Raw genomic sequence first — 26188 nt, 5'->3', positions numbered from 1 at the left:
CTGCAGCACAATGACAAGCTCATACGAGTACTGGTGAGATCAAGTATCGGTGGCAGAGTTCAAGTAAGTGTTCGAGTTTTTTTTTAGATTGTCATTACAGACAACAGTTAATGAGCTACTTGAGGTTAATTAACGCTATTCTTTTAGTCACATTAGGCTTCCACTGAACACCACCTGAATTTGACCGCAGCTAAAGATTATCCCACTCATGCTAATCAGCAAGCTGCATCTACACAAATAAGAACTTGATATCTGCATATACATGTATGTACGGACACTCGTACCACCACATTGTCTTGGTGTCCATACAAGGAAATATTAGAGCGTGTTTGCATAGCCGAAAGTTTTCATAACGCTTGTGTTTTTGATAACTACAACAAAACATTTGTTGTTTTGCACGGTTCGCTCACCCTGGCTCGAATGAGGCCTTACATGCGAGCGGAGACCTTTCCGCACAGGTGTGAATAACGTGAATACATTATCCACGGGTACACAGGTTCATGGAATGGATCAATGCTCACCTAATTAGCGCTGACCTCTTGTAATTTCATTAACTCCAACAAGATCTAATAATGTATGAGCACACTTTCCCAACTCCAAGATTTGCATCCTATGCTTTGCAAAACACACACATACACAAAAAAAGATCCGTCTGCCACAACTTAGCTTTGTACTTTGGACACTTAGAACAAGAAAGCTAAGCACGAACTACACGGTCACTGTAAAATGACAGCTATAATGCTTGCAGTGATCGAAACTCTCACTGGATCTGCCCAACTTAAAAGTTTTTGGAACGGCAGACTTTTCCCTTGCGTGCCTCTTTTCAAGCAGCCTCGAATGAGATCAGAACACATACGCAATCTTAATCCCTTCCGTGCCATAGACTAACTTGGTTAGTCCACGAGTTTATAGAAAAAAAAAACAACAACAAAAAGGATGACCTAAGCTCGGCGGAGGTACACGTCATTTGTTTTTTTGCAATGCCCTGGAAGGACTGATTTCATCTGAGAGTCTTCTTGCACTTCTCATAGATGGCAGCACGGGCAGGAGTGACTATATTCTAGCAGAGAAAGTGAAGCACGTTGGAAACTGGGGTCCTTAAAAATGATGCCACAGGCAACTCGAGCTTTGCTGGCTTTGTCACAGAAAAGAAAAGCCGACTTCAGCCATGAATTGAGTCTGCAATCTTTTGATAGCCTCGCTTGGGCATAGTGTACACTGGAGACACACAGTTGAGTGTCAAATTCCTTTTTCATACCTATTGCACGCTATGTGATGTGTAGTGCTGTTAAGGTTCACTTCTGCAGTAATGGTTTGAGATTTCAAATAGACACACCAAGCATCGTCTACACTGTTTCTCGTAAAAAAACAAAAAAATTGTGCAATAAAGAAATCTGACCATTCTTGGTCAGAATACCGGTTAATGGCCAGGCACGGAAGGGGTTAAAGAAAGATTTGAAAAATTTAAATCACTAATAAGCTTTAACGTGGTCTAGCAAACTTTGGAAATAAATTGTCAATCGCTTCATCAAAATACAAGGTTTGAAAACTAAATGCTATGGAAGCCATATTTTGATCTTCCAAAGCTCCACAGGTGCCGTTTTCCAGCCATGTTTGGCAGTGAAAATTGTATTACCGTAAAATCCTGCATACAATACACAGCTGAATATTTTACGAGGGACGCCATAAAGTAGGAAACAAATGAGAAATACATCCCAATACAATGCGATTACATCTGTTACTTTTGGTCACATAAGAAAAAAACAAACAATCAAAAACGAAAACCCTCAAACTTACAAAAGGTTCAGTACCCAAATACAATGCAAGGCATAGACACTAAATGCCAGAATTCTGAGAACCCAAAATAATAATAATAAAAAACTTGTACTATATGTGGGATTTTTTTTGCATTTAAGACTACTTTGTCCGATAAGCAAGAAGTGGAAACAAACTGAGGCCCGTTTGAATGTAGCAGTGCTAAAATGCATTGAAAATGCATATGAAGAATGTGGAAACGACCGAGATAACTGTCCAAGGCTGAACTATTACAAATCGAGGGCACATCTTTTGATTCTGCACAAGCGAGAACACGGATGTACACAGCTGCTCCCCCCGGCAGGTGCATTTACAAGAACATTACAATAGTCCGTCACATTGCATTCATGTAAATGAATGCAAATGGAGTAAATACCACGTAATGATGAAATGGCGTACGACTATGTAAATGGCGGTATTGTGCTAGAAAGACGAATCGTATTTAATGTGAAGGGAGAAGATAGATCGAGGCAGGTAAGTCGACTCGCGGGGTTCATGCAAATGCTGGCATATCGCATCGCAGCAGACTAAAAATTCAACGACAAAGTAGTACGATGCCTATCTTGTGACCACATTTAAGGCTCGAAAAAAAGAACAGTAAATAAAAATAACTATAGGCACACTTCATATTTTTGTACAGCGTTAAGTATTGCAAGAAATTACACACATGTAGAAAGGTGTATCACACTTCTGGGTGCACACGATCATTCTGGAGGGGCATCAGCAACAAAAGCACCATTGTCATTCTGCAGACCTTCCTGTCGGTCTCGGCAAATTCTGAAACCCAACCTCGTAGACTCTCTATAGAAATAGAATAGAAATAGAATATCTACAACTGCTAAAGTGTAACCACCGCTTTCAATCCCTTCACCTTTGGAGGGGAAAAAAGAAAGTATTCACGTGAAACGCATTGTAGGCCACTGAAGAACAAAAGACAATAACGATAACTGTCCTAGTATTAAAAACGATTTCAGAATTCAACAATGTGAGAAACATCATCAAAAAAAAAGGCCTGCTGATTCATCTGTCCACTCCGACAGATTGCAAAGGGAAAATACTAAACGCAAATTTAAAAGTAACATACAAAGAACGAAAAAAAAAAAATGACACCGAAAAAGTATTTTCCCAAAGCTGACACACAGTAAACAAGAATATGGCAAATCAGTTCTGCGGGAATCCGCAATGCAGAGAGCGCCTCACGCTAGCAAGACACTGTCATCCTTCCAAGAGTAGCTTGAAGCTACAAATGGAATGCCTACGGGTTTCTCCCTAGGAAAGCTTCGCAGGTGAAGATAATTTGTTCTAGTCTGGAGACCGAAATCGGGACCGCATTTCCGTGGCAATCACTCTGTGATCTGAGCTAACTAGGAGGCTAGCAGATCGCAGAGCTGAGGCCAAATTAACACTTTCCGTAACGCAGGAAATTATCGAAATTTTCCTAAACTGCCCCAAAACTTATAAGAAATATGGCTGGCAGCCAGCTGTGTTTCCAAATGCAAGCGTTCAAGCAGCACGTAATAAACAGAAAAATTACACAAAATGCCAGCAACACCATCTAGTGTCGAAAACTGCAACTAGAAGCAACTTGACGGATATAATCATCATGGGTTCACACTGCGAGGTATGTTTCCTCATCATGTACATATCCATGATCGGCTAGGTTGGCACCAATTCCGGTGATGACCATACACTGCAGTGGTGGGGAAGGGGGTTAACTGACGGCTCAAAGGCGCAGGGACACTGAATGTGATGAACCTATAAAAATCCGCAACATAAAGGAAGGCCTCACTTTTGAGATCTGCTAGCACCCTGGCTCAGATGGCTAGCTCAGATGGTAGGCCAACTGCCCTGGAAAGGCGTTGGCCCTGTCTTCAATCCCCAGACCAGGACAAATTTTTCATCCGCTGTGGAGCTTTCTTTCTGAGAAACCTGTGTTGGGTTTCCTATGCATCTCTGGGCTACTGTCGGGTGGATAACAGTTTTTCCGATCAGTAAACAAGAAAACACGTGCAAGGTTGTAAAAGTATTCAAAGTAACCTCTTTGATTATATTAAGACTTTGATATATGTATATATATATATATATTCCTAGAGGAAAGTGCAATATGTATAGGCTGTGGTCATACTGAGTTAAAGTGAACAAGCAAAATATTGAGTTCGTCATCAATGTTAACTGCGCAGGTAATAAACGCCGATCACTATACAGGTGATGAGGGCATGCTAAAACATTTCCTGGACATTCACCAATTCTCAACGACTGCTCAATCTTTGGGCCTGTTTGCTGAACGTTTAGCCTCTCACCTTGCTTCTTTCTATTTAAAGTAAAAAAAAGAAGGAAAAGAGAGAAAAGAGTAACTCATAGCTAGTAACAACGCAGTCCTGCTGTGGAGGAGCTAGCATTACTAGCAAGAAGTAGTATTAAAAGAGAAAAAGTGCTGATCGACTAGCTCGAGTGAGCGACAGCCATCACAAGTCCGCAGAGAATTTAAACGGCTGCCTCCTTTTTTTTTTCTTTCCAGCCAGAGCTGTGAATACGCATTGGACGATGGCTTGGTACAACGAAGACGACCACGGTGGCGGCGACAGCGATGGGGTGCGACAACCTTTGGCTTGACTCTGACGGTGAGGACTCCTGCACGCCAAGGGCAGGTCACCTGACCTTGAGAATTTGAAGAGAGGAGGAGAGAGACGGTCGCTTCCTCACGAGTTTGGCCGCCACTGTAAGCAACAACGAACAAGCTGTAGTTTTCCTTTGCCACACTTGCCGACCTGTTCACTTCAGAACTCCTAAATATATTGCGGTGCGGAAGGGAAAGGGAAAAACCCACAAACCTGCATTTCTTAACACAACTTGAAATCACTTTTTTTTCTTTTTCAATGCGAGAATGATCAGAATATAAGAAAGTACAGCCGAATCCAGTTATAAGGATAGTCAGATGCCAAGATAGTCCCCGTTGTTATAAACCGACAATTCTTATAACCCGGTTGCACGAAGAATAAGCAGAGGGAACAAACATTTTAACTAGATAGAAAGAAGTGTAGTCCAAAACCACTTATAGCATTACTAGTTCTAAGAATACAGTCGAACCCGTTTATAACAAACTCAACAGTTCTAGGAAAAGTGGTTGTTGTATCAGTAGTTCATTATATGTGATCCTGCCCTTCAAAACATGCAAACATTAACAACACTTAATCTGGCAGTGGCAGTTACGATTTGACAACATTTGGCTTCGAAAATCATACTTTTGGTATCTAACTTTTTGTTCCTGGCACTTTACTGCATCTAACTGAAAGTTTCCATTGAAAACGTCATCCCAAGAATGAAATGCGGTATCGTAGCTCTCTCAAAATGGCACCCAGTTGGTTCCGGTTACCTGCCATTTTGAAACTACGAGTGCAGCCACCGCCATTTTTCTTTGAGAGCTAGTTATATGTTTTGCTATCAGTGGAATGAGTGGGTTCTGAATATGATGGTGAAACATTCTTGTTCGCTGCAAACGAAAACTGTTGCGGCATGCTGACATTTTACAAACGTCTTGTCGTTACGACCCCAGCGTCAGATGCATGGGCGCTGGGAAGGGCGAAGTTGTGTTTTATATGTGACTTCAGTAGACAAATTATGAAGTTTGAAAGGTAGAACGCCACTGCAATATTTATCGGCAACCAAGTAAATGAAGCGTGGATGAGCCGCGAACTCCTAATAACAGTGACGTAACGTCCGCCGACTCTAAACGAGCGTGCTGCTATCGTGACCTCCCGAGATTGCACACATTGCCGCATGAAGAAATGCGAAAAAACTAAAGTGCTGCCATCGTGGCTTCCACGAGAGGACCGGTGCATGCTATCGCAGAGGCCACAGCTGCCGTTCTGCCTCGCCCTGAAGCATGCTGGAGACACGCCTTGCAAGCGTGGTTGCCCTTGCATGGCTGAAAGAGTTGAAAGTGAGTGATTTTCCTCACGGCTCCTGAAATCTGCGTGCAGCAATCGCTCATCTTGGCGGTATTATCTTTGTCGCTACTGGACTGGAACGGGGAGGAGGGAGGGGGGAAGGTGCTGCCGTGTGCCCAGTTCGGTCGCGATTCCGTGCTTCGGAACTTTGCAAGTGCCCTCCTCTTACTGTGGCCAGTTTTTAAGAGTTCGTTGTAGCACTACGGTACCATTGAAAACATTTGTTATACCTGGGCGGAATTTCAATAGGGCATGGTCGGAAAATCGTAAATGCAGTGAAATGTGGTTGTTATAACCAATAAATCGTTATATCTGGGATCATTATAAGTGCATTCGACTGTAGTAGTCAGATGTAACAAATAACAGCTGCTGCACCTTCAAATTTCGTGCGTTATGTGGTATCGGTTACATGGCTATATAGTTATACGTGGTATTGTTGTGAGCGGGTTCGACTGTACTGTGAAATTTGTGATGTCGCGCCTGAAGTACAGGCGCCTAGGTTTTTGGCAAGAAATTTTCAGCAGGAAAGTGGGGAGTTGATGTAACCAACTGTGGTTGAACAAGGGGAGTCTAAGCGTGAAACCAACCCCAATGATGATAGGTCACTTTTTAGAAGAGCTGCTTGCAGACTGAGGCTTCTGTCGTTTATGAAACTGTTGATCACACTCTACAGAGGAATTTCATGTGCAGAATGACGAATCAAATAATAAAATCAAATTCTCAAAATTCTCAAAAATCAAATTATTAATCAATCAATCAATCAATCAATCAATGAACAAACAAGTGTATGCAAGCACATTTTCACTGACAGACCAAGCAGCCACAAGTGCTTGGATGTCAGGCAGGCATAAAAAGATAGGTTATAAAAGTAAGGGAGGAATAAAAAGAAAATTTAATGACAGCACACTGGACATGTGTTAAAATGAGCACACAAATGAAATTTATTAACTTGAAAAAAGAAAAAAAAATGTCAGAAGTCACTTTGTGAACGACACATGCTTCGTGCAGTGCGATAGCCGCAGAAATTTCAAGTGCCAACAGACAGTTAGTCACATGGGAAGGGAGACAACACAGAATCACATCAGTCACAGTTGGCCAAATTATAGAAAGGCACACATACAATCAAGCAGGTTGGGACATCATTCAACATGCAAAAAAACCAATGCCACAGCTCAACTTGTGGTGTCCCTGTGGGTGAAACAAAAGGTGCGACAAGAGACAGGTTTAGTAGTGAGGAAACTTGTGCTAGTTGTTGAAGGTTCACATAGTCGAAACCCACGTTAAAGAAATCCAGCAACAACGAAATTCTCATGACAACGAAACATTTTCATATCCCCAGCGAATGCCCATAGGATTCAATGCATTTCGTAGCTCTCGCGAAAGCGAATTTTTTTCGCGTTCCCCGTGACTGAAGTTCTTGCGAGGTTCAACTGTACTTGGCAAAACAGCGCTAGAGCAGACGAGGACAAAGAAAGGCAGGTAGGTGCACGCGTGTGTGTACCTAGCTTTTCTTTTTGTCCTCATCTGTTACAGTGCTGTTTTGCCAAGGACCGACCGATTTAGCTAGGCGTTTACTGTCTACTCCGGCCGGCCTAGCCCATCCTAACAATTTACACACAGCAGCTCAGTGGGAATGCTCGTTTGAACATCGCTTGTGGCCGGTCGCAGAAAGCAGGGCCAGCATAATGCAACTACTGTTCTATTTTAATGTTATTCCTTTTCACACTCTGTCATCAGTCTGGGCAATGCTTTGCCGAAGTTATCGCCAAGATTGGGCGGCTGTGAATGGAGGAGAGAGGTATTGATCAATGAGGTCTATGTGGATTCAACTTTTGTGTCTATGTGGATTCATTGTGTGCCAAACGGAGACTATCTGACAACACGGCGGCCCACCTCACGGAAACACCCTTTCCACCTCTCTCCTTCAGAAATGAATAACATGGACTGAAACATTATTTGCTGCGCTGAAGTGAAACATTATTTTCCCAAGAAAAAGTCTGAATTCCATTTAAGAACCAGTGAGAACAGGAAAAGACAACTGAAGCAAAGGCACAAAAAATGCAATTGAACGAAGTGTCCCACACCCACGTGCCACTTAACAGCGCTGTGTGTGTTCCATTCTGTTGTACTTGAGTGATGTGCTGGTGAAAATGGATCTTTATTCCTTACATGAAACTTTGCCATGTGGTGCAGGCTACGGACTGAGATGCGATTCTTTACAAGGAGCTTCGCCATATAAGAGGAGTTTAGTTCAGCGACAAGCTGTTGGGGTGGACATCTGAACGGCAGGAGAGGGATGGTTCACAATACAACATGGTTAGACAAACACACATACAGTACGTCATTCATGAAGGAATGGCTAGCATGATTACACAAACAACAGGAGGGGGGTTCTTAAAGAGGAAGCTTCAACTTGGGAGCCCGATGCCAATTTTCCAGTTTAATGAAATGCAAAGTTGCTCTCCTGAGACAAACGCTTAGTCAATCTGACTGATATTTGTTGCACTTGAGAAAGACTGCTGAGTTCTACTGAGCTTAGGTAGCAGAATTTTTATTTAGGGCCTTGAGTTTTTCAACAAGAATTGCTGAAAATTGATAAGATAAAGAACAACAACTTAAGCATGACGCTTAAAAATATGTAACTCTGCACCAAAGACGCATATTTCAGTTCTGTGAACTGTTAAAGTATCTAATATATAAGTTTACACTTCATGCAAAATTCTTACAATGCTTACGAGGGTTTTGCAAAAGTCCCACTCACAAATTGCTCACAAATACAGTAGACCCTCATTCATACATTCTGGGAAGGAACACGAGAAAGAGCGTACCAACCAGGAAAATGTACAATCCGAAGTCCCTCCAAAAATTTGGTAGACTCAACTGTAGCTGACATCTTCACAATGCTAAGCATTGCGCAAGCTATTGCAGCACAAGGCACCAATGCGTATTTAGTTGATGGGGCCCGAGCGGCCACAAGGTGCGCATTGTTTTTGCGGCTTCATCAAGCTTACATTAGCGCTCCTCGAATTCGGCCTGGGTCGGCAACTTCTTCCAGCGGAGCATTTCAGCGGGAAGATGGAACCTGCCCACTTGGTGTGAATTGTTGCAGCAGGAGATGTCAACATGCACCGATCAAGTTAATAGGGCCTGCGTGGCCTGAGATACGCGCTGTCGTTTTCCTAACGTGTGGTGTTTTGAGACGGCGATGGGAAACCGAAATGAAATCGAGTTGGTGGGCGACGCTGGAATACGATGCCTACAATACTGCCAGAGTGAAACATGACACCCATTTCGTGCCACCTGCAGCAAGGAACGGTGGCGCATTTGGGTTATCGTCTATTTAAAGCATGCAGTATGCTTCCAATGGCACTACGCCACGTACGCTGTGACACATATAAGTGAAGACGCTTATCACCATAGGGTTGGTGGTAATAACGGTGAATTTGTCATGCGAAGACCCACTGGGAGTTTTGCTGGTAACGGAATAAGAAACTGAGCATGCGCCGGCGTTTCCTTGCGACAACGGCGGCTACTGTTCCTTATCGCGCGCACCTCGCGCTTTTTTTGTTTACACGAAATCTAGCAGGCCGAAAACGTCATATGACCGCAGTTTGGTGATGCACTCAACGTTGGTGAAGAAAGATTGTGTCCTCAGAAACGTATCAAACGGTAATGAAGCGCAACTGCACTGGGTCATTTTTCATGTTTTTGCTCACAAACTTTGGCAACAGGATCGTATCAACGAGGTTTCACTGTATTTCAAAGCAGTGCATATTACATCTACTTTGACTCCCTTCGATGTCTTAGTAAGTGCAGTTAACAGAATTGTAATATTATTCCTTATTACTGAGCTACAGAGCTCAAAACATCATGCTTCAGCTATTTTAATAATTTACAATTTTCAAAATTTTGTTGTAAAATAAATTGACAGCCTAAGTAGTAGACTGACTCTCCACAGCCACTAAACTTGAACTTCTTTTAAATGCAATAAACTGTATCAAGTTGTGTGCAGCAGATACAGGGCAAAATGGCTTCTCCATTCCCATGCATATACAGTAGAACCTTGTTCATATGTTTTGGAAAAAACCGTCAGAAAAAAACATACTAACTGGGAAGATGTACGATCCAAAGTAACTAAAGAAATTTGACAGACTCAACTATTGTCAACATCTACGTAATGCGAAGCGTCCCGCAGATCGCTGCAAATCCGGTGGCCTGACATACTTTTTGTTGTTTTCCTATTGTGTAGTGTGTTAAGAGGGCGACCGCAAATGGAAGAAATCGAGCAGGTGGGCGATGCCAAATGCTGCCAAAGCGAACCGTGATGCCCACATTGCGCCACCTGCAGAAGGAAACGGCGGTGCGTTTGGATTTTCGCCTACTAAAAGCGTGCAGTACGCTACCAATGGCACTATGCACCACGAGCTGTAAAACAGATAGGTGAAGGTGCTTATCGCAACAGGTTGGGCGGCGATAGCTGTGAATGGGACATGCGGCAGCCCAGGTGGAGATTTACTGGTACTGGAATAAGAAACTGTGCATGCCATCGTTTTCACGTGAGACAGGCAGTCATATACTGTTCTCAATCGCACGCCTTGCGCCTTTTCTAGTTCACATGGGATCTAGCGGCTGGAAAACGTATACAATCGCAGTCTGCAGCAGGAAACGGTGACGCGTTTAGGCTATCACCCATTAAAAGCATGCGCTACACTTCCGACGGCACCACACACTGTGAAAGAGATAGGCGAAGATGCTTATCGGGCAATAGCATTGGCGATGACAGCCATGAATGCCACGTGCTACGATCCTGGAAATATGCTGGTACTGAAATTAGAAACTGAGTGCGCGCCAGCGTTTTCCCACGAGACGGGCAAGCAAGTATTGCAGTGCAGCTATATACTGTTCTCGATCACGTGCGCCTCGTGCATTTTCTTGTTTACACAGGATCTAGCGGCTGGAAAATGTATCATAAGATCGCAGGTTGGCGACGTACTGAAAGTTGGTGCCGGAAAATTGTGTCTTCCGGGAATGTATGAACCGGTAAGAAATGAGCTTAACTCTATTGGGTAATTTTTTGTGTTCTCGAAAGCGAACCTTGGCACCAGGAAAACATACGTAACGGGAACGTATCAACGAGGTTCTACTGTACATACGAGCTCCTAAGCCAAAGCTTCCTCTTAAAGAAACCAAGCATTCCACCACAAACAAAATGAAGACAGGCGATTAGGCGGAGACACACGGTATGACTCTCATGTGCAATTCACGTACGATTGCCTGGCAACTGTTCGTGTGGTTCCCCCATAGACAGTCGCAGCAACAAACGCATACAAGTTTCAGACGTGTTCGAACTGCTTCTATCAGGTCGACTCCACGTGCAGTACAATGTATGAACAGTTGTGTCAATAACCAGATCGGAAAAATTTCTAACAGGTTCCACTGGTTTCCACGGAGTCCGATCACGTTCTGTCAAGTTTCAACAATTGGAACAGCCATCTCTCAGGCACATAGCAGATCATGTCAGACGCCACGTCATACCATGTATCTCCAGCTTTAAAGAACCAAGCTTTCATGACATGCTGGAACAAACACAGACATGCTGCTGCATGCGGTCAGTGAGAAGTCACCAAGTTGTGTCCCCCAGTCGCTTGCATGCACCGCCACCTCCATGCTCGTGCTTGGGGTTAGTAGTGCTCCAGTGCGATTGGCCGGTCACAGCCGAAGGGCGAGCCGAGCCTTACTGTTGGTGTCCTGTGGTGTCAGAGGGCGCTCCATCACCTTCTGCAGCACCGCGATCCACTCTGTGCGGTCCCGGTCGCTCTCGGCACCCATGACGAACTTCCGGTGCGGCGTGTTCACCGTGAAGGCAAAGGGCATCTCCTTGAACGAGTGTGGCACCCCAGTCTGGACGGAGTATCCCTCACTTCGGTGGCCCAGGAACACCTCACCTTTCGGGTAGGCATCCTATCGAAACAAGATGGTCGGTTTCAATTTGAGGCTACTGGCAAGACACAAAGAAACATAAAATAAAATAAATATAAAGACAATGCAAGAAACCGTTTAGTTTAAGGCTTGCTGACAAACAGTTAAGCCTCAATATAACAAACTTCAATACAGTTCATTTCCGTTAATTCGGCCATGATGAGACCAACGAAACTTATCGAATTATAAGGTGGGTCGAGATAAATATCATGCAGAAAAAACATCAAAACACGCTGCTGATTCATTTGGCAGATTCTCACACACCCCCGAATAAAAACCACGCCCACTTTTTATGAGTCAAGAGTAGAAAACAAATCTCGAGATACCACTAAAGCTCCTAAACAAAGGAGAAATCTAAAGCGCACCCTGTTTCCTAGCAAGAAACATTGTCAAATGTGTGATGTGCATTGCACAGTGGCGGTCGTTTTCCGAAAGGCGGCTTCGCCGCAGCACAGTCATGTTATGCGGCAAAGCAGTAGAACTCTGCGAACGCAGTTTGAGGTTCGATTGTTTTTGGGAAAAAAAGAAGCCGCACGTTACATTTAGGTAAATACAGTAATCAAACATTGTCAGCTACAGTTATTGCTTGAACATCTTCCTAGGGCAAGCCGAAAATAGCCATTTCCAATGGGAGATTTATGACGGGTGTTCAATGTGTTCACTGTCCCCTAAGCTCTGCCGAAATGGATGCTGGACCGAATGGGTTGCTATTGGGGTCACTATAGGGGTCAGGTGCATGCATGCTCAATGGTCAATTACCAATTAAGTGTCGAACACCAATTTTAGGATTGAAGTAATGAAAGTGTGAATCCACAGAAATGCATGGGTGCTGGTTGGGACCTTCGGCTGAGATTAATTAACCAGAAAAATCAAATTAATCTGAGCTGAAGACCAAGGCAGTGGAGGCAGTGGAGCAAGGCAAGGTCGGTGCCAACCACAGCATCTAAGCCGTCAGACACAGCGAAGCTGTCTCACAAGAACACGTGCACTTTGGAGGGCTGGTTGGAGCTGGCAGAAGAAAAGTGCCTGTGCTACTGAGGTAACATACTCCTCCAACCATGAAAACTGGAGAGACAGCCAAAGAGAACTATTCACTTTAATAAAAGTAATAATGCACTTGGCGTATACTGTTTGTTGCAGTGAGAATATTTAGGTTGCAGTTGTTATTTGATTATGTAACTACGTGGGAAACAAATCTCGCCACGAGCTCATCATTATACGTAGTACAGATGGCTATACGTATAAGACAACTGGTTAAATGTGTGCCATCTTGTTCTGAGCTGTTTAGGAAGACCGCAGCAGCAGCCATGGTCAGCTTAAGTCTGGAAGGTGCTCACCAAGAACGCTCCACCTTAAACTGACCGTGCAATGATGACGCGTCGACACCCACCAGTGGATCCTCGTGGTACATCCACTTGCGGTCGTCCAGGGTGAACCAGCGGCGCCGGTGCTGGTCGGCAGGCCTCGGTCCGGACTTCCAGAGCCAGCCCTCCCTGAGGAAGTCGCGCGTCAGGTGCGGCACCAGCTGGGACTCCTTGGCACCTGGGAACGCCACCTGAAGGTGGTGCAACTTGGCCGCCCTCAGCGCGCTGTACCAGTCCACGATTGTCTGCAGGGAAGTGGCGAGCGAAAGATGCCGCCGTCACACCTCAAGGAGAAAATCTACAGAGGAAGGTCACAGGCTTGGAACGCAACAAAATGCAGGGAATAAAGCGACGTACCCAGTCATGATGCCTACAGGAAATATATTGTTAAAGTGCTCCCTCGAGCATAAATATACGAACCGGGGATTTCGCGTCGAAGCCGACTTTCTGCTCTGCCTGCAAATGTTTAAACGCGAAATCGTGGGCAGCACTTCAAGTTTGGCATAGCAAACTTTCCAGTGAACTGGTCTACTTCACTTTGTGCAACTTCATCAGGAAGAAATTAAGTTTCTTTCGGCATAGTTGTGGTCAGTATACCTTGCTTATGGGCATACATCAGTTCCCAAAAAATTGTTAATCGTAAACCGTGGACCAGTACCAATCGCAAGACATGGTGATCGAGCGAACATCAAACAGAGTGTGATTACTGCGAGTTCAGCGCTAAAGTCGAGACGGCTAAAGATAGACATTTGCTACAAAAGTAACACACAAAGCAAAGAATTTAAGATGGTCAAACTGAACCCGATTCTAAAACGCGTCTTTTTTTTTTTTTTTGAAGATTGCTTGTGCGATGCAGTTGGTCACAAAACTAAAACCTCCTTCGCAAAGTTAGTATGCTTTTTTGCATGACACCTATGTACTGCGGCGAAGCTGCTTTACGTAAACCGCGTGGCGAAGCCGACGTTAAGAAATCGGCTACCAGTGCGCGACAGTTTTTCTTGCTAAAAAATCTGGTGCGTGTTAGATTTCTACTTTGTTTTAGGAGCTTTAATGTCATTTCTACATTATTACTTTGGACACTTAGCAAGTGGGCGCGCGTTTGTTTTGAGGGCGTGTCCGAAATGGGCAAATACTGCCAATGAATGATGTATTTTGACTTTTTTTCTTGACCTTGTTTAGTTAGACCCGCCAAATAAATAGATCGATTTTGTCGGTCCAGTCACGGTCAAATTAATGGAAGTCAACTGTAATATCTCTTTCTGATGGGTCACTTGCGGGAAGCAGCTTCAGCAGTTTCTAAAGGCGTAGTATTGAAAGTCGACAAGTGGTGCTCTCGACGCGACCCAAGCCACTTTTGGCCAAATGTGATTTCAGTGAACGAAGTGAACTCCTGAATCTTGGACAGAATCTGCAAGGCTCACCTTGCCGTCTTCGCTGTAGACAAAAATATTCCGCGTCGAGCCATCCTTGACGTAGCTCAGCTGAAGCCCATGCTTGTTGCCAATCTTCTCGGGGCAGAAGACGGCGTTGATCTCGGACACCGGAATCGATGCCTTGGGCTCTTTGTGAGACTGATAACGACAACAATCGCAGAATCGTCTGCTTGAGCATAAACATATCACTTCAGCCATTCAGCCACTTATGCCAAGGAGAACACAGAACTCAGATTAGTTCCGAGTGGCGCTCTTCAAATGACAATAACAAGAGCCTAACAACCACTATATATGGAATAGTATGGCATATCGCGATTGCAATATGCCATACTATTCCATATATAATGTTTGTTAGGCTTTTGTTTTTATGTATTGGTTATTTATACGCCGAACTTGTATAAAGAATCTGTTGGGCCAGTAGCCGAAGACTAGTAGAGGCCCATAACCTATACAAGCACACTAGTGACTACAATAAACAAATATGAAAGTTGTACTTGGCAAGTTAAATATGTGAAAACACACATTTATGTACCTAAAATAAACAATACACACATATACTGTATTTTACAGTGCATAAGTTACATCTTTCTGTAAGATGCACACCCCCTACTTTTCGCGACTTTTGAAGAAAAAATTGGTATATAAGAAGCACGTATTTTAGATCGAACATGATTACATATGCTTGCACCCTCATCGCGAAATGGCATACTCTGGCATTTCAGGCCACTAAATTTCCGTAAACAAATTTTTTACGATCTGTAAATTCCAGCAGAATAAAAGTTGAACCAACGCCCTCCTTAGGTGTATGAAACTAACACTTACTTCACTTCACTTGAAGTCATTCAGGGCCTCATCTTCTGAAGCACTGTAAAAAAACTTCAGCCACTTCGACCGGCTGCATTGCTGGGTTGCCAGCCTGGCCTCTGAATATATCATATGTTCAGGAACTCCTTGTTCCCCAACGTAAATAAAATGTGGAACAAGTTACCGATGTGTGTTGCGGAACATACTGATCTGTCTCAATTCAAACAAACTCTGATGACTACCTATGTGAGTGTGCCGCTTGATTCCGATGTATTCTGGGTTTGTGATTATTCTACATGTTTTTGTTTCTTTTCTATTTCTTCACAACTCTCTGTGTAAGGACCATTGCAAGAGGGTTGACAGTATCGTTAAGTAGTAGTAGTAGTAGTAGTAGTAGTAGTAGTAGTAGTAGTAGTAGTAGTAGTAGTAGTAGTAATAATAATAATAATAATAATATGTGACATTGCAAGCATCTTGAAGCAGGCAAATGGTGTTACTTCTGCAGCATGGCAATGCTTGGGCTGAACACAGACAACGATCACATCACTAGTAACATCATGCCTGAAACGCATACAAAATCAAAGTGGCAAGCTGGAAGCATAGTGGATTGCTGGACTGCTGAGATAGACACCCTAGCTGAAACTTCTCGCACAAACGACTGATGATAATGAAAGCTAAGTGGTAAATTTTTTTAAACAGGCAGATGTCCAGTGCCACAACATAACAATGAAAAACTGTGATGCCTTTTTTAATAACTGCGTCAGTCTCATTCATTTAATGCCTCCCTAACAAAAAAACTATGCTATAACAAACCCGTACATGTCACATAAACAGTTAGTTTTCATTGCTCAAAGCTTTCACTACTGTATGCTTCTTCACTGTCCTTGCAATGTGACAATATTCTCAGAGTTCTTTACAAAAGAATAATTTATTTGTTTTTAATTGTTTTAACATCTCTGAAAAATCTACTTGCACAGAGCGAGAAATGAAAACAAAATATGCTCGAGCAGTAAGTGAAAAATGTGTCTTAGTGAGTCGCGGTGACTCAAGAAGTCGTAGATTTGAGGTGATTATTGCCCATCCCTCTTTTTTTCATGAACAGCTCAAATTCAGGACTTTTCAGTTTTCCTTGATTCAGAGAAAACAGCCTTGGGGGCTAATTCTTGGCGTTTATCGGCATGTAAAGAAAACCTGCAACCTGAATTACAATGCACAGTACTGTTTTTTTGTAACTGAGTAAAAAATGTATTTTTTTATATCTACAAGCCTACGGAGTCAACGCATAAATCATGAGAGTTTGCATGCGTGTGTGCATGCATGTCTAGTTATTCAGTTGACTATAGTGGCTGGTGTGGTGGTCGCGATAATAGCAAAAGATTCAACGAACCACGTGGTCTGTTGAATCTCTATCCTGTTAGTACTAGGCATGGTTACTTGCTCAGTCGGTCATTTCAAGGCCCATGCAATTGTGCCTAGCAACCCCGGTTGATGATAACGGCCTGCACGGTGATGGCAACAACAGTTGTCCAGCATATGTATGGCCGCGTATGACACAAGCCGAGTGCCAATATTTAATCTTTTTTCTTCGCTCATTTTTTTCCTTACCCATTCGATCCATCATCCGCACTTACTTGTGACAGAAAGCCCCCCCCAGCAGGCAGTTATTTTAGATGCCACTTAACAACGACTCGAAGACAGCGTAATCTGCTCTCACTCATAACAGAGTCCAGTCAAAGACCAATAGGAAGTTACTCTTGGCATTACTTTTTGTATTAAACACAGTAACTTATAGAAGGCTTGACAAATGAGCCCTCCATGACACAATTTGCAATGAATGCCCTCCACACGAACAAAGGCTCACTTCTTTGACGTAGTACTTGAGCACCCCGTCGCTGAGCACAAACCGTCGAGGGTGAAAGCGGCCATCCTCTTTTCCCTGTTTGTTCAGCCAGCCTTCCATGCGGCCCTCCTGGTACACCTGCCGGTCCTGGTGCACAAACTCCTCCCGCTCGTACTTGGCCCTCACCCACTGTTCCTGTGTAAGCATGGAGGCAAGAGGATTAACACATGTATAAAGAGCGTTACGCAAATGAGAAAAAGCAGCTACATCAACTCTTCTGGCTAAACCAACAAGTCACCCATAATCTGACACAGACACACAAAACAGGCAGCTGATGCAAAATGCCATGGGTGTGGTAGCACTGTTACGCATTTCAAATGTCTATCGTAACTTGATTAAGTTCTTTTAGCATATTCTAGGGTTATATGAAAGAAAACATTGTTTTAACAGGAAAAACACAGGCCAAAACTTCGCTCATTGCTTGTTTGCTGCAGACTTCTTGCGATTTTCTCTCTCTCTTCTTCCTTTCTTTTTTGAGGTTTCAGCATGTCAATAAATAAAATTAGCAGCTATATATGGAAATCTGGTTTTCCCTTACATATTGGCACACTATGTACATCTCGCTTATACGAATGGTTACTACGAGGTAAAATGACAACATTGAGGGCACCCCACGTAATATGTCGCCCAGAAAGCAGCAAAGACATGGCCTCCTGCCAGTGACAGCAGACTGAGATACCACAATCCCCACAGTTCAGGAGGTCTTTAATGACCTTACAAGACTGAATGCATAAATATCCACCATTTTGACTATTCAGTGATTTTACAATTTTTGAAATACTGAAGGAGTATTGGCACATTTTGAACTTCTACAAAATCTACCATATGCTCCTTGCATGTGAAAGGGTCACAATTAAGAAGTGTGAAGGTTGGGAGCTTCTTATAAGCTATTTTGGTTTGATACTAAAGTTAGTCCCCAAACGCAAGACCTGCATCATTGACATTACTGTGACGTCATGGTACTAAGCAAAATTTACAGACGTGTAGCAATAGGGCTAGGTACGATGAGGTTGCTGAAAGAAATAATAAAATAGCATGCTGCGTGCTTATTCTGGCTGCGCTTATGTGTGGCCACTGCTGCAATCGCAAAAACCAAGTGAATCTGCACATTATGACCCAACCACCCTCCTGGGTACTGATACCGAAACTGGTTTTCAGAAACAAGCATTATAGTAAATTATTCGTGGTACTCTGATTCTTGCCAATATTTTCTTCTAGATTTTAGAAAGTTCGGACTGTCACTTTAAACAACAGATTGACAAGTCGAAAGCGATATGTCAGCGCAGTTATGCCCCAATTTTTAAAGGGCCACTCACCAGGCCCCACTGCACAATTTTGGTCATCTGCTATAAGCAGTAGATTGCTGTGGAGGAAGCATTTTGCTGGAAGAAATTTTTTAGATTTGTTCATTATTAGAGGAAACCAAAATATCACAATGCCATGCTGCCAGAAGGCAAGCTTCGCAGCTAATATAAGACACTCTATTTCTTTGCCTCGACTAGCAACTGCGAGTGACATTTCCATCTGGCCTTCTCCCACACCGTAGCCGAGAGTTCGCATCCCACGCGTGTCAAGAGCCATGCCTCCACCTTTTTTTTTTTTTCTTGTTGCATGACACACTTCAAAGTAGCGGTACTTTGCACTCTCCAGTGGACAAAATCAATGTCACATGCCACAATAAGTGACATTAAAGGCAGTGCAATTTACGTAAAGGCACTTTTGCTTGTGACCTTAACTCTCCGGCAGGAAACGGAGCTCCCTCAAGAGGAAGGAAGTGCGGGCTTCTGTTCGAAACATCAACTGTTTTCAAGCCATGCAGTGGTTAGATAATTTGCAGACACCATAGCCGCTGCTTTATTTACATGCCGCATTTTCCTGTTTGCAATGGCCAAACCTGGCGAGGGGACCTTGAAAAAGCTGAGCAAAGCCAATGCAAGCCTTTCTCATACCACGTGACGAGTTACCTTGACAACGCCAACGTCGTCTGCAAGCGGCCGGCGGTAGCAGGCCGGGACATTGGCTTCGTACTTTGCCTTGGCAACAATGTTTCCCACGGCCGCGAGTTCATCGACCTGTGCGTCGTCCCACTTGTCGAGCCGCAGCGAGCGCACCCGGCTCACGTGGGAGCCCAGGCTCCGGTGGATGCCGGCACACTCCGTGCACAGGAACACGCCGAGGTTGTAGGATGCCCATTCGGGATCTGAAATTAAGGGCACCACAATAATCTTGCTGGCTTCAAACACAACTTCAACAACGTTTAACTTTGACAAAACTGCATGGCTGGTAAGACTTGCGCCGCAACTAGCATCTTGCTGCTTCTCGACTCGGAAGTTTAGGTCATCTAACACTATACTCCGTTGCATACATAGTGTCCAACGCTGTGGAGGCTACACAAGAAGTTCGGTCAAGAAAAGTTACCGCTCGAAGCGTTCCGTCCATGCTTCGCTGCGTGCGATCATGCACGTGAGACTCTTTGCGATGGGGCACAAATAATAAAAAAAAGAACGAAAAGAATAACAAAAAATAAAAATGATCTAGAGCAACGCATTAGCAACCATATACCACGGTGTGTTTGATTCTAAGGATTAAAACTTGTTTCATTCAATACTGCGCCTATACAAAAAACGGTTGTGCTAAATTTCAGTCAAAAAACAATTAAATATATCCAAGTGCGAACGAAGCCACTGCAAGAAGACTCTCTAGCCTCCACAACGTTGACGGCTATCTATGGAAAGGAGTATAGTAGTACGTCTAAAACTAAAATAGGCATGCGTAGCATGGGACCCCCATCAATGCAACTCATCTACAGTTATTGAAACTATTAAGAAACATGCAGTAGGGTATATTTTTTCCAATTTCTCTTTTCATTCCAAGGTTAATGCTCCTAATTCGCATGCTAATCTTACAAAATGAAAGCCTAGGTGAGAAATCTACCAGCTTTGTCTCTTTCGTAAGTTAAACTACTGGCAGCTTGCCAACTCTGTCATCCATCCAACTCACTGCAAGTCATAACGCCCATGTCATCCGAAGGCCGTTCACCCACTTTATGCCCGTACTTCAGCCCACCTTCCTTCTTTTCTTGTGCGTAACTCCAAGGACTTGAGCAGCCTCCCACATAACTTCGAGCTCCTTGCCAATCCCGCTCAATGCAAGCACATCATCGAAGTTATTGTATAACTCCAGCACTACCCTCATGCACTGCCCCTTGAAAGGGGTATTTCAGATACTAAATAAATAATAACAATAAGTAACAAACCGTCTTATTAACCTTTTTTTCCCCTCGCGTATACCTGTGAAAACAGAGGATTTTCTGGCTACTTTTGCTTTGAATGCATGCACAGAGACAAAGTTTGTCAATATTTATATCATGAAAGGTCCACATACATTAATGCTGAAAATTAGAAATTTTCACCAGTTTCACAAGGTCAGTAATAGCACACAGACGTTAACAACCGTTGCTTTTACAAAGGGCTAACAGCCTTTAAGTAGCACCTGCAGAAACAATGCATGCACCTTCTTGCAATTAACTGATTAGATGTAAACCCCATGCCATGACCCCCAAGATTTTCAGCGTGCCGTGTGCGCTGTCTTACCCCAGAGGTCATGCTGAGGCGCCGCACTGGTTCTTAACATGCCGTGTTCTATGTTAATTTCGGCAAGTGGTAACGGTGGCATTGTTTTCAGTTTTAGTATCAAAAACATCTGTTTTGCTACTTTGTTGTGATGTTGTGATACATCCACTAGTATTTCAGACGTAAAAAGACTTAAACCAGTGTTTACACAATCCAACATTTTGTTGCAGTTGGCCTTTAAAGGTCTCCTCACCGGGTCGGGCCATTTTGAGCTGACAAGCACAGTGCATATAATGCGCTGCGGAAAGAGCTTAAATTTTCAACCAAACGGCATTTGCCCTTCTCCTCATGGGCACCGCAGTCCCAGCCAGAGAGTCGAAGTCAATCGCGCAAGTGCCACCTGCATACATGGCGGTGCTGTGACGTCACTCACAGTGGCACGTGATTTAGAGAATTATTCAAGGCAACATCAGTTGTTTGTTTAATCCGTTGCTTCAATGGACGAATTAAAGTTAAGAGAAATAATAAAACATACAAAGCGAATGTTTGTGTGTTTTTGTTTCACTTTTACCAGAGCAAGAGATTTGTACTTCCCTTTCGACTGCTTGTTCCCACGTCAGGCAGTCGCACGCGCAGAGAACGAAACTTTGTGATTTTCTACCATGTTCCAGTGCCATCCAAGATCATGCCCTTTCATCCTCTCGCGTCTGCCTCAGTGCTCCCGAGTGTGGCACTGAATTATACTGCTAATCAAGTGTTCTCGTGCAGAGCGTGCAAAATTGTCCACCGTGCAAAACAAGACAAACACAACAGCTTGCGTGCAAGACCATCGCCAGAAGTGTGCCACTCAGCAAAAATACGAGTGAGGAAAAGAAAGAATAAAGAAAAAAGAAGAAGGCGAGACCCACAACATATTTGTCTTGTGATCCTTCAGCTCTGATATGGGAGAACACAGGAAAGGAATTTCACTTGCAGAAGCTAGATGGGGCAAGTGAAGAGAGTGTCTATGTTGGCAGTGACTCTCACCTCCTGAAGTCATGGAATCGCGGCACTTAAAATATTTATCTCTCTGCTATCAACAAACTAATCTGAATAATTCTTGTGGTATGACACTCCTTAGAGGGCACGTAAAAAATTCCAGGGCATAACCAAAATTTGTTATGTGGCCTGGTGACGAGCCTTTAACAGAGATGTACAATAGATGCAATGTCACGTAATAAAAACTTAAAGACACAAAGAGAAGAACTACTAGAATTGAACAGAATATAACTTTTACAATTCTCTAACCTTTCCAGGAAGAAGGTAGATCATGGGAAGTGTTAAGCAAGTATCCACTGATAAACGATAAATTTTCAGGTGTTTCTGTGAAGTGTGATCTCTAATCAGTGCTGAGTACATTGTTAAAGTGCTCATTTTAGGAGTGGACTACAAGACTACAATGTAGCATACTGTAGCAATGTAGCAATGTAGCATACAAGACTACAAGTGCCTTGTGATGTACAGGCATGTGCAACAGTAACAGACATCGTCTAGCATTTTTCAAACTGCAAGTGGGCGTCACTTGACAGAATAGTTACCGGTTAATTCCTGTTTAAAGCGTTGTCATACACTTGAAGAACATCTTCAAGTAGAAACAATGACGATAGCTTTGCTACCCAGAAATGATGTTCGACAGCACCTTTGTCCAATGCGGACTGATACTGAGAAAGCTAATTCTCATATATCTCACGATGAGAGGAGACTTTGACTGGGATAAATGCAGTTCATTTATTGCTTGATGTTCACTCGGCACATTCAGAAATCCATCTCCCCAGACTTTCCCCTAAGGACTGCTCAAAACCCCTGCAGCATGGAGTCTTTTCCAGCTCATTCAGGGCTTTCTCGAGCGAGAGTCACAGTCCCACGATCAAGACAAGGTACAAGAATGCCTCCAGCCGTCATGATCTAGCCCCACTGTAGTTGTCGGGCCATTACGCTCGGCAGAGTCGTGGTCCGTGGTGTGCACTTGAAGTCATAAATTGGGGCCGCGTTGTTCGTTGAGTCAACAATTGCTGCCGCCGCTGCCGGTGTCCCCCGCAGCGGTTTGCGCCCGCTGCGTGGATGTACGAGGCACTGGCGGAGGCATTCCGACCAACACTGTTACGAGAGTTCGAGAGTGCACTTCCAGGAACACCAGGCTGAAGCAAGTTGCGACTTGTGTCGACCACGGCATTCCACCCACAGCTCGGTTTCGTTAATAGTCACCAACATCGACTGTACTTCTGTACTCGCATAATGTGTCCGGGGTCAAGCCACATTGGCCGACCCAGGCCAGAATTCTGCTAGTGGTTTCAACTAGAATGAACTGGTCTGACGTGGGCCCTGTAGAAAGCTCCTGGCTTTGAACTGGTTGCAGTAAAAGGCTGCTGGTCTTCAAATGATGTTGCATTGGCTTCAATTGGCCCCAGAAGAAAACCATTGGTCTTCAACTGGGATTGCACTGGCTTTTACCTAGGGTTGATGCAGAAATTAATTCATAACTGGAGGGGGGTCTCGGTTACTTTTGCACATGAGAGTACATTTTCATGTCAATCTGTCTGCATTTACTTCACGCCAGTGTCACCATTAAAGCTAAGTATCAACTTGACCAAGCCAGAGTACTGCCAACTGCAACAAAAACATATGTCCAACTGCAAAAGTTTTTGAAGCAAGGAAGTTGCAAGAAAGTAAAAATTCCTTGCAACTCAGCTGCCCAGTGTGGAGATTCGGTGGGCAATGTAAGTGTTTTCGGGGAAGCATCCAAGTGCTTTATGAATCAGAAGTGACTTCATTGGCTATGCATGCTATATCAAACTGTTTCGGTTGTATGCGTCTACGCAAATTTTGCACTAATTTCCAAAGGTTATCCATGAGAACATAACAGTATGAATTGTTTCGGCAGGTAAGAACATTCGCACGCAGCATATGTATTTTGTCGACAGCCAAACTTATTTTTTTCTTTTTATGCGAAAGCCGAGGCCTGGTAGATGCATTGTCATTTTCATGGCCACAGTGACAACATTGCTGCACATGCCAATGGCTTGACACCACATACACTGCTTGCACTTCAAATGCAATATGTGGAGCCTATGGCCACGTACGCTTTTTGCGCCAATGGAGGCGGCATCAAGCTCCTGTATAGTGGTAGACGATCAATGGGAGAGTGTGTAGTGCATTCTGACTGCATCCAGTGGTGCAGTAAGTGGTGGCTCAGAAGGCACAGACTGCGATCTGGTCTGATTATCGCATTTGAATTGCTGAGCACTCTACATATATAGGCTGATTATCAACTAAACACTACAATCATGTGAACCGATAGGCATCAATAAAGCATACATCTTCACAGCTCATAGTAAGTGCATGGTTATCTTTCACTATAGACTGACAATATTTTGCATGGAAGCTCATGTACGTGGCTAGTAGCAGAATATTGTTGCAGAAAAAAAAAAACAATTAAATAAAGCTAATTCCATCACATCTACATAAGATGGGCTATCAGTCATTAGCAAGACAAATATAAACCTCTTTAAAAATGACACAAATTGTGATGACGCTTTGGAGAAAAAAGAAAATTGCGTTATTCACACTTTTTTTTTTAAGCAATGCTCTTTCCTGGAATGCTACGCTGTGTTACGCAAGTACTGCGCCAGCTACTCGGTGTCAATTGCCGTTTCAAATTCTCCTAGCTCCGTTCCTCGCGGCTTGTTTATTTTCACGACGTTAAATTTTTTGTTAGTATTTATTTGCCAACGGAAGAATCAAATTTCCAGTTTCAAACGGCGTTCAATAGATGCGTGTGGAATTTCGCCGCGCTTTAAACTGCCAAGAGGAACGAACGTGACCGATGCGTTCCTTCTCGTTTAACGATAAGCGATTACATTTTTATTTTTAAGTTCGCGACTGAAGCGACGCGCAAAACGAGGCGCCTGTACGAGGCGGCACGCAGGCGTGTCACACGACACAATGCGGTGATTCAACATCCTTTTGAGCGAAATCGATCAGCACTATGACGCGCTATGTGGGGGTTTTTGACGGAACGCGCTGGTCGCCCGCGCGGTTACAGCAGCAATGTCACAAAAGGCGGCAATTCTACCGCTGCGCCCAACCCAACCGTCCGGAAATATATAATAGTAACGGCGCTGAAACTTGCCCCGAATAGTGTCCGGCAATGACACGACGGGACAAGTTGCCCGAAGTCGATTGCGAAGCGGTCAGCTAACGAAATGTCAAAACTTGTCCGGAAACTGTGGGACGCTGTCACGCCTCGAGGCTTCCTAGCTTAGCAACGCACATAGCGACGACACAAACACTGGGAAAGGCTGGCAAGTTTGGGTGCGTTTAGGAGGGACTCGCCTTTCTTTCCGCAGTCCGCGCATTCGCCGTTCCCGGGAACTTTCAGGAGCTCCAAGAGTCTGCGACGATTGTGGTCGGCCATTTTTAAAAGCAACAAAACACTCTCTTTTTCTCCTCCCCACTCTTCGGTGGAGAATCAAAAGAAAGTAATCACACTCATCCCACGCGTTGGTCCCACTAGCCTCATTTGCTCTGCAGTTCTAGTTGGTTCTAGTATCCGCAGTCCCCGCAACGCTCAAACGCGTAGGCGTGGTGCTGGCGCTGCAGTCGCTAACAGGATGACTGGAGACGACAGCACACCTCTATAATTTGAGTAATTTTCTTTATGCTTAATTTTACAATACTAGGGTACATGCTTGGCATCTGAAAGCGACGTTAAACAGAACTCCGAGCAGAATAGAGTTTGCTGCTGTTGGGCTAGTCGATACACGATTCTAAAGACAAAACAGCGCAAGGTACGGTACAAGAAAGCGAGTTCTCTTCTTCTTTGATCACGTTAAGCGTTGCGAATAACGTGCTTATTAGTGTAACGTAGGCTGTCACGTAAACGCAACATTTTAAGTCAGCGTTCTTTAATATTTAAAAAAAAAATGAAACGGTCTTACTGCCAGACCTTTTAAGGCTTCGGGTGCGCTGCGGACGGTGTAGCCTTAACGTTTTCAGTCTATCGAAAAGCGACGCGGTCGTGGCGCCACTAGCGGGCGCTTCCGGCGTCGCCGCGCGGCATTTCTCGTGCTTGGCCACTACTTTCTCTTCCATGCGCGACAGTTGCGTGGGCGAGGAGGCGGGAGGGGCGCGTCCCGTCACGTGGCCCGCTTCACTTCCGGGATGCAGCGGCGGTGGCGGCCTTTCACTTCCGGTCGTTGCAGCCTCCCGCTTCCTCCTGGCAGCAGCAGCATCCTCCGCAGCCTGCGGCCCCCGGGTGGTGGTGGTGGTGGGTGATGGCAGGGAAGCCGATATCCTGTTTATCCGTGGGTGGCGGAACGCCGCTGGCGCGGCCGAT

General features: G+C 44.2%; 1 protein-coding gene across 2 annotated transcripts; it reads right to left on the bottom strand.

The window, feature by feature from the left end:
- Positions 1-966: 966 nt before the first annotated feature.
- On the bottom strand, positions 967-26026 carry LOC142589980 (arf-GAP with dual PH domain-containing protein 1-like). 2 transcript variants are annotated; one of them, XM_075701755.1, is made up of 8 exons: positions 25799-26026; positions 25186-25244; positions 19207-19442; positions 17204-17377; positions 14527-14676; positions 13132-13350; positions 11501-11723; positions 967-4532 (listed from the first exon to the last, which is right to left on the bottom strand). In XM_075701755.1, the coding sequence occupies exons 1-8, from the start codon at positions 25942-25944 to the stop codon at positions 4465-4467; spliced, it is 1275 nt and encodes a 424-aa protein (XP_075557870.1). In that variant the 5' UTR covers positions 25945-26026; the 3' UTR covers positions 967-4464. The 2 variants fall into 2 exon arrangements, with proteins under 2 accessions (XP_075557870.1, XP_075557872.1); XM_075701757.1 differs by lacking the exon at positions 25799-26026 and having other exon boundaries at positions 25186-25467.
- Positions 26027-26188: the final 162 nt, after the last annotated feature.

This window comes from Dermacentor variabilis, chromosome 8 (genome assembly GCF_050947875.1).
Source record: "Dermacentor variabilis isolate Ectoservices chromosome 8, ASM5094787v1, whole genome shotgun sequence".
Lineage (NCBI taxonomy): Eukaryota > Metazoa > Arthropoda > Arachnida > Ixodida > Ixodidae > Dermacentor > Dermacentor variabilis.
The sequence above is the reverse complement of the archived record's forward strand: the minus strand, read 5'-3'. Positions and strand labels throughout refer to the sequence as shown.

Coding starts and splice junctions, on each gene's coding strand:
- LOC142589980 (XM_075701755.1), bottom strand. CDS start 25,944: ATGGAAGAGAAAGTAGTGGCCAAGCACGAGAAATGCCGCGCGGCGACG. Junction 25,245..25,798: donor CGCACCCGAAGCCTTAAAAG/GTCTGGCAGTAA, acceptor CAATCGTCGCAG/ACTCTTGGAGCTCCTGAAAG. Junction 13,351..14,526: donor TCTACAGCGAAGACGGCAAG/GTGAGCCTTGCA, acceptor ACTTCCCTGCAG/ACAATCGTGGACTGGTACAG.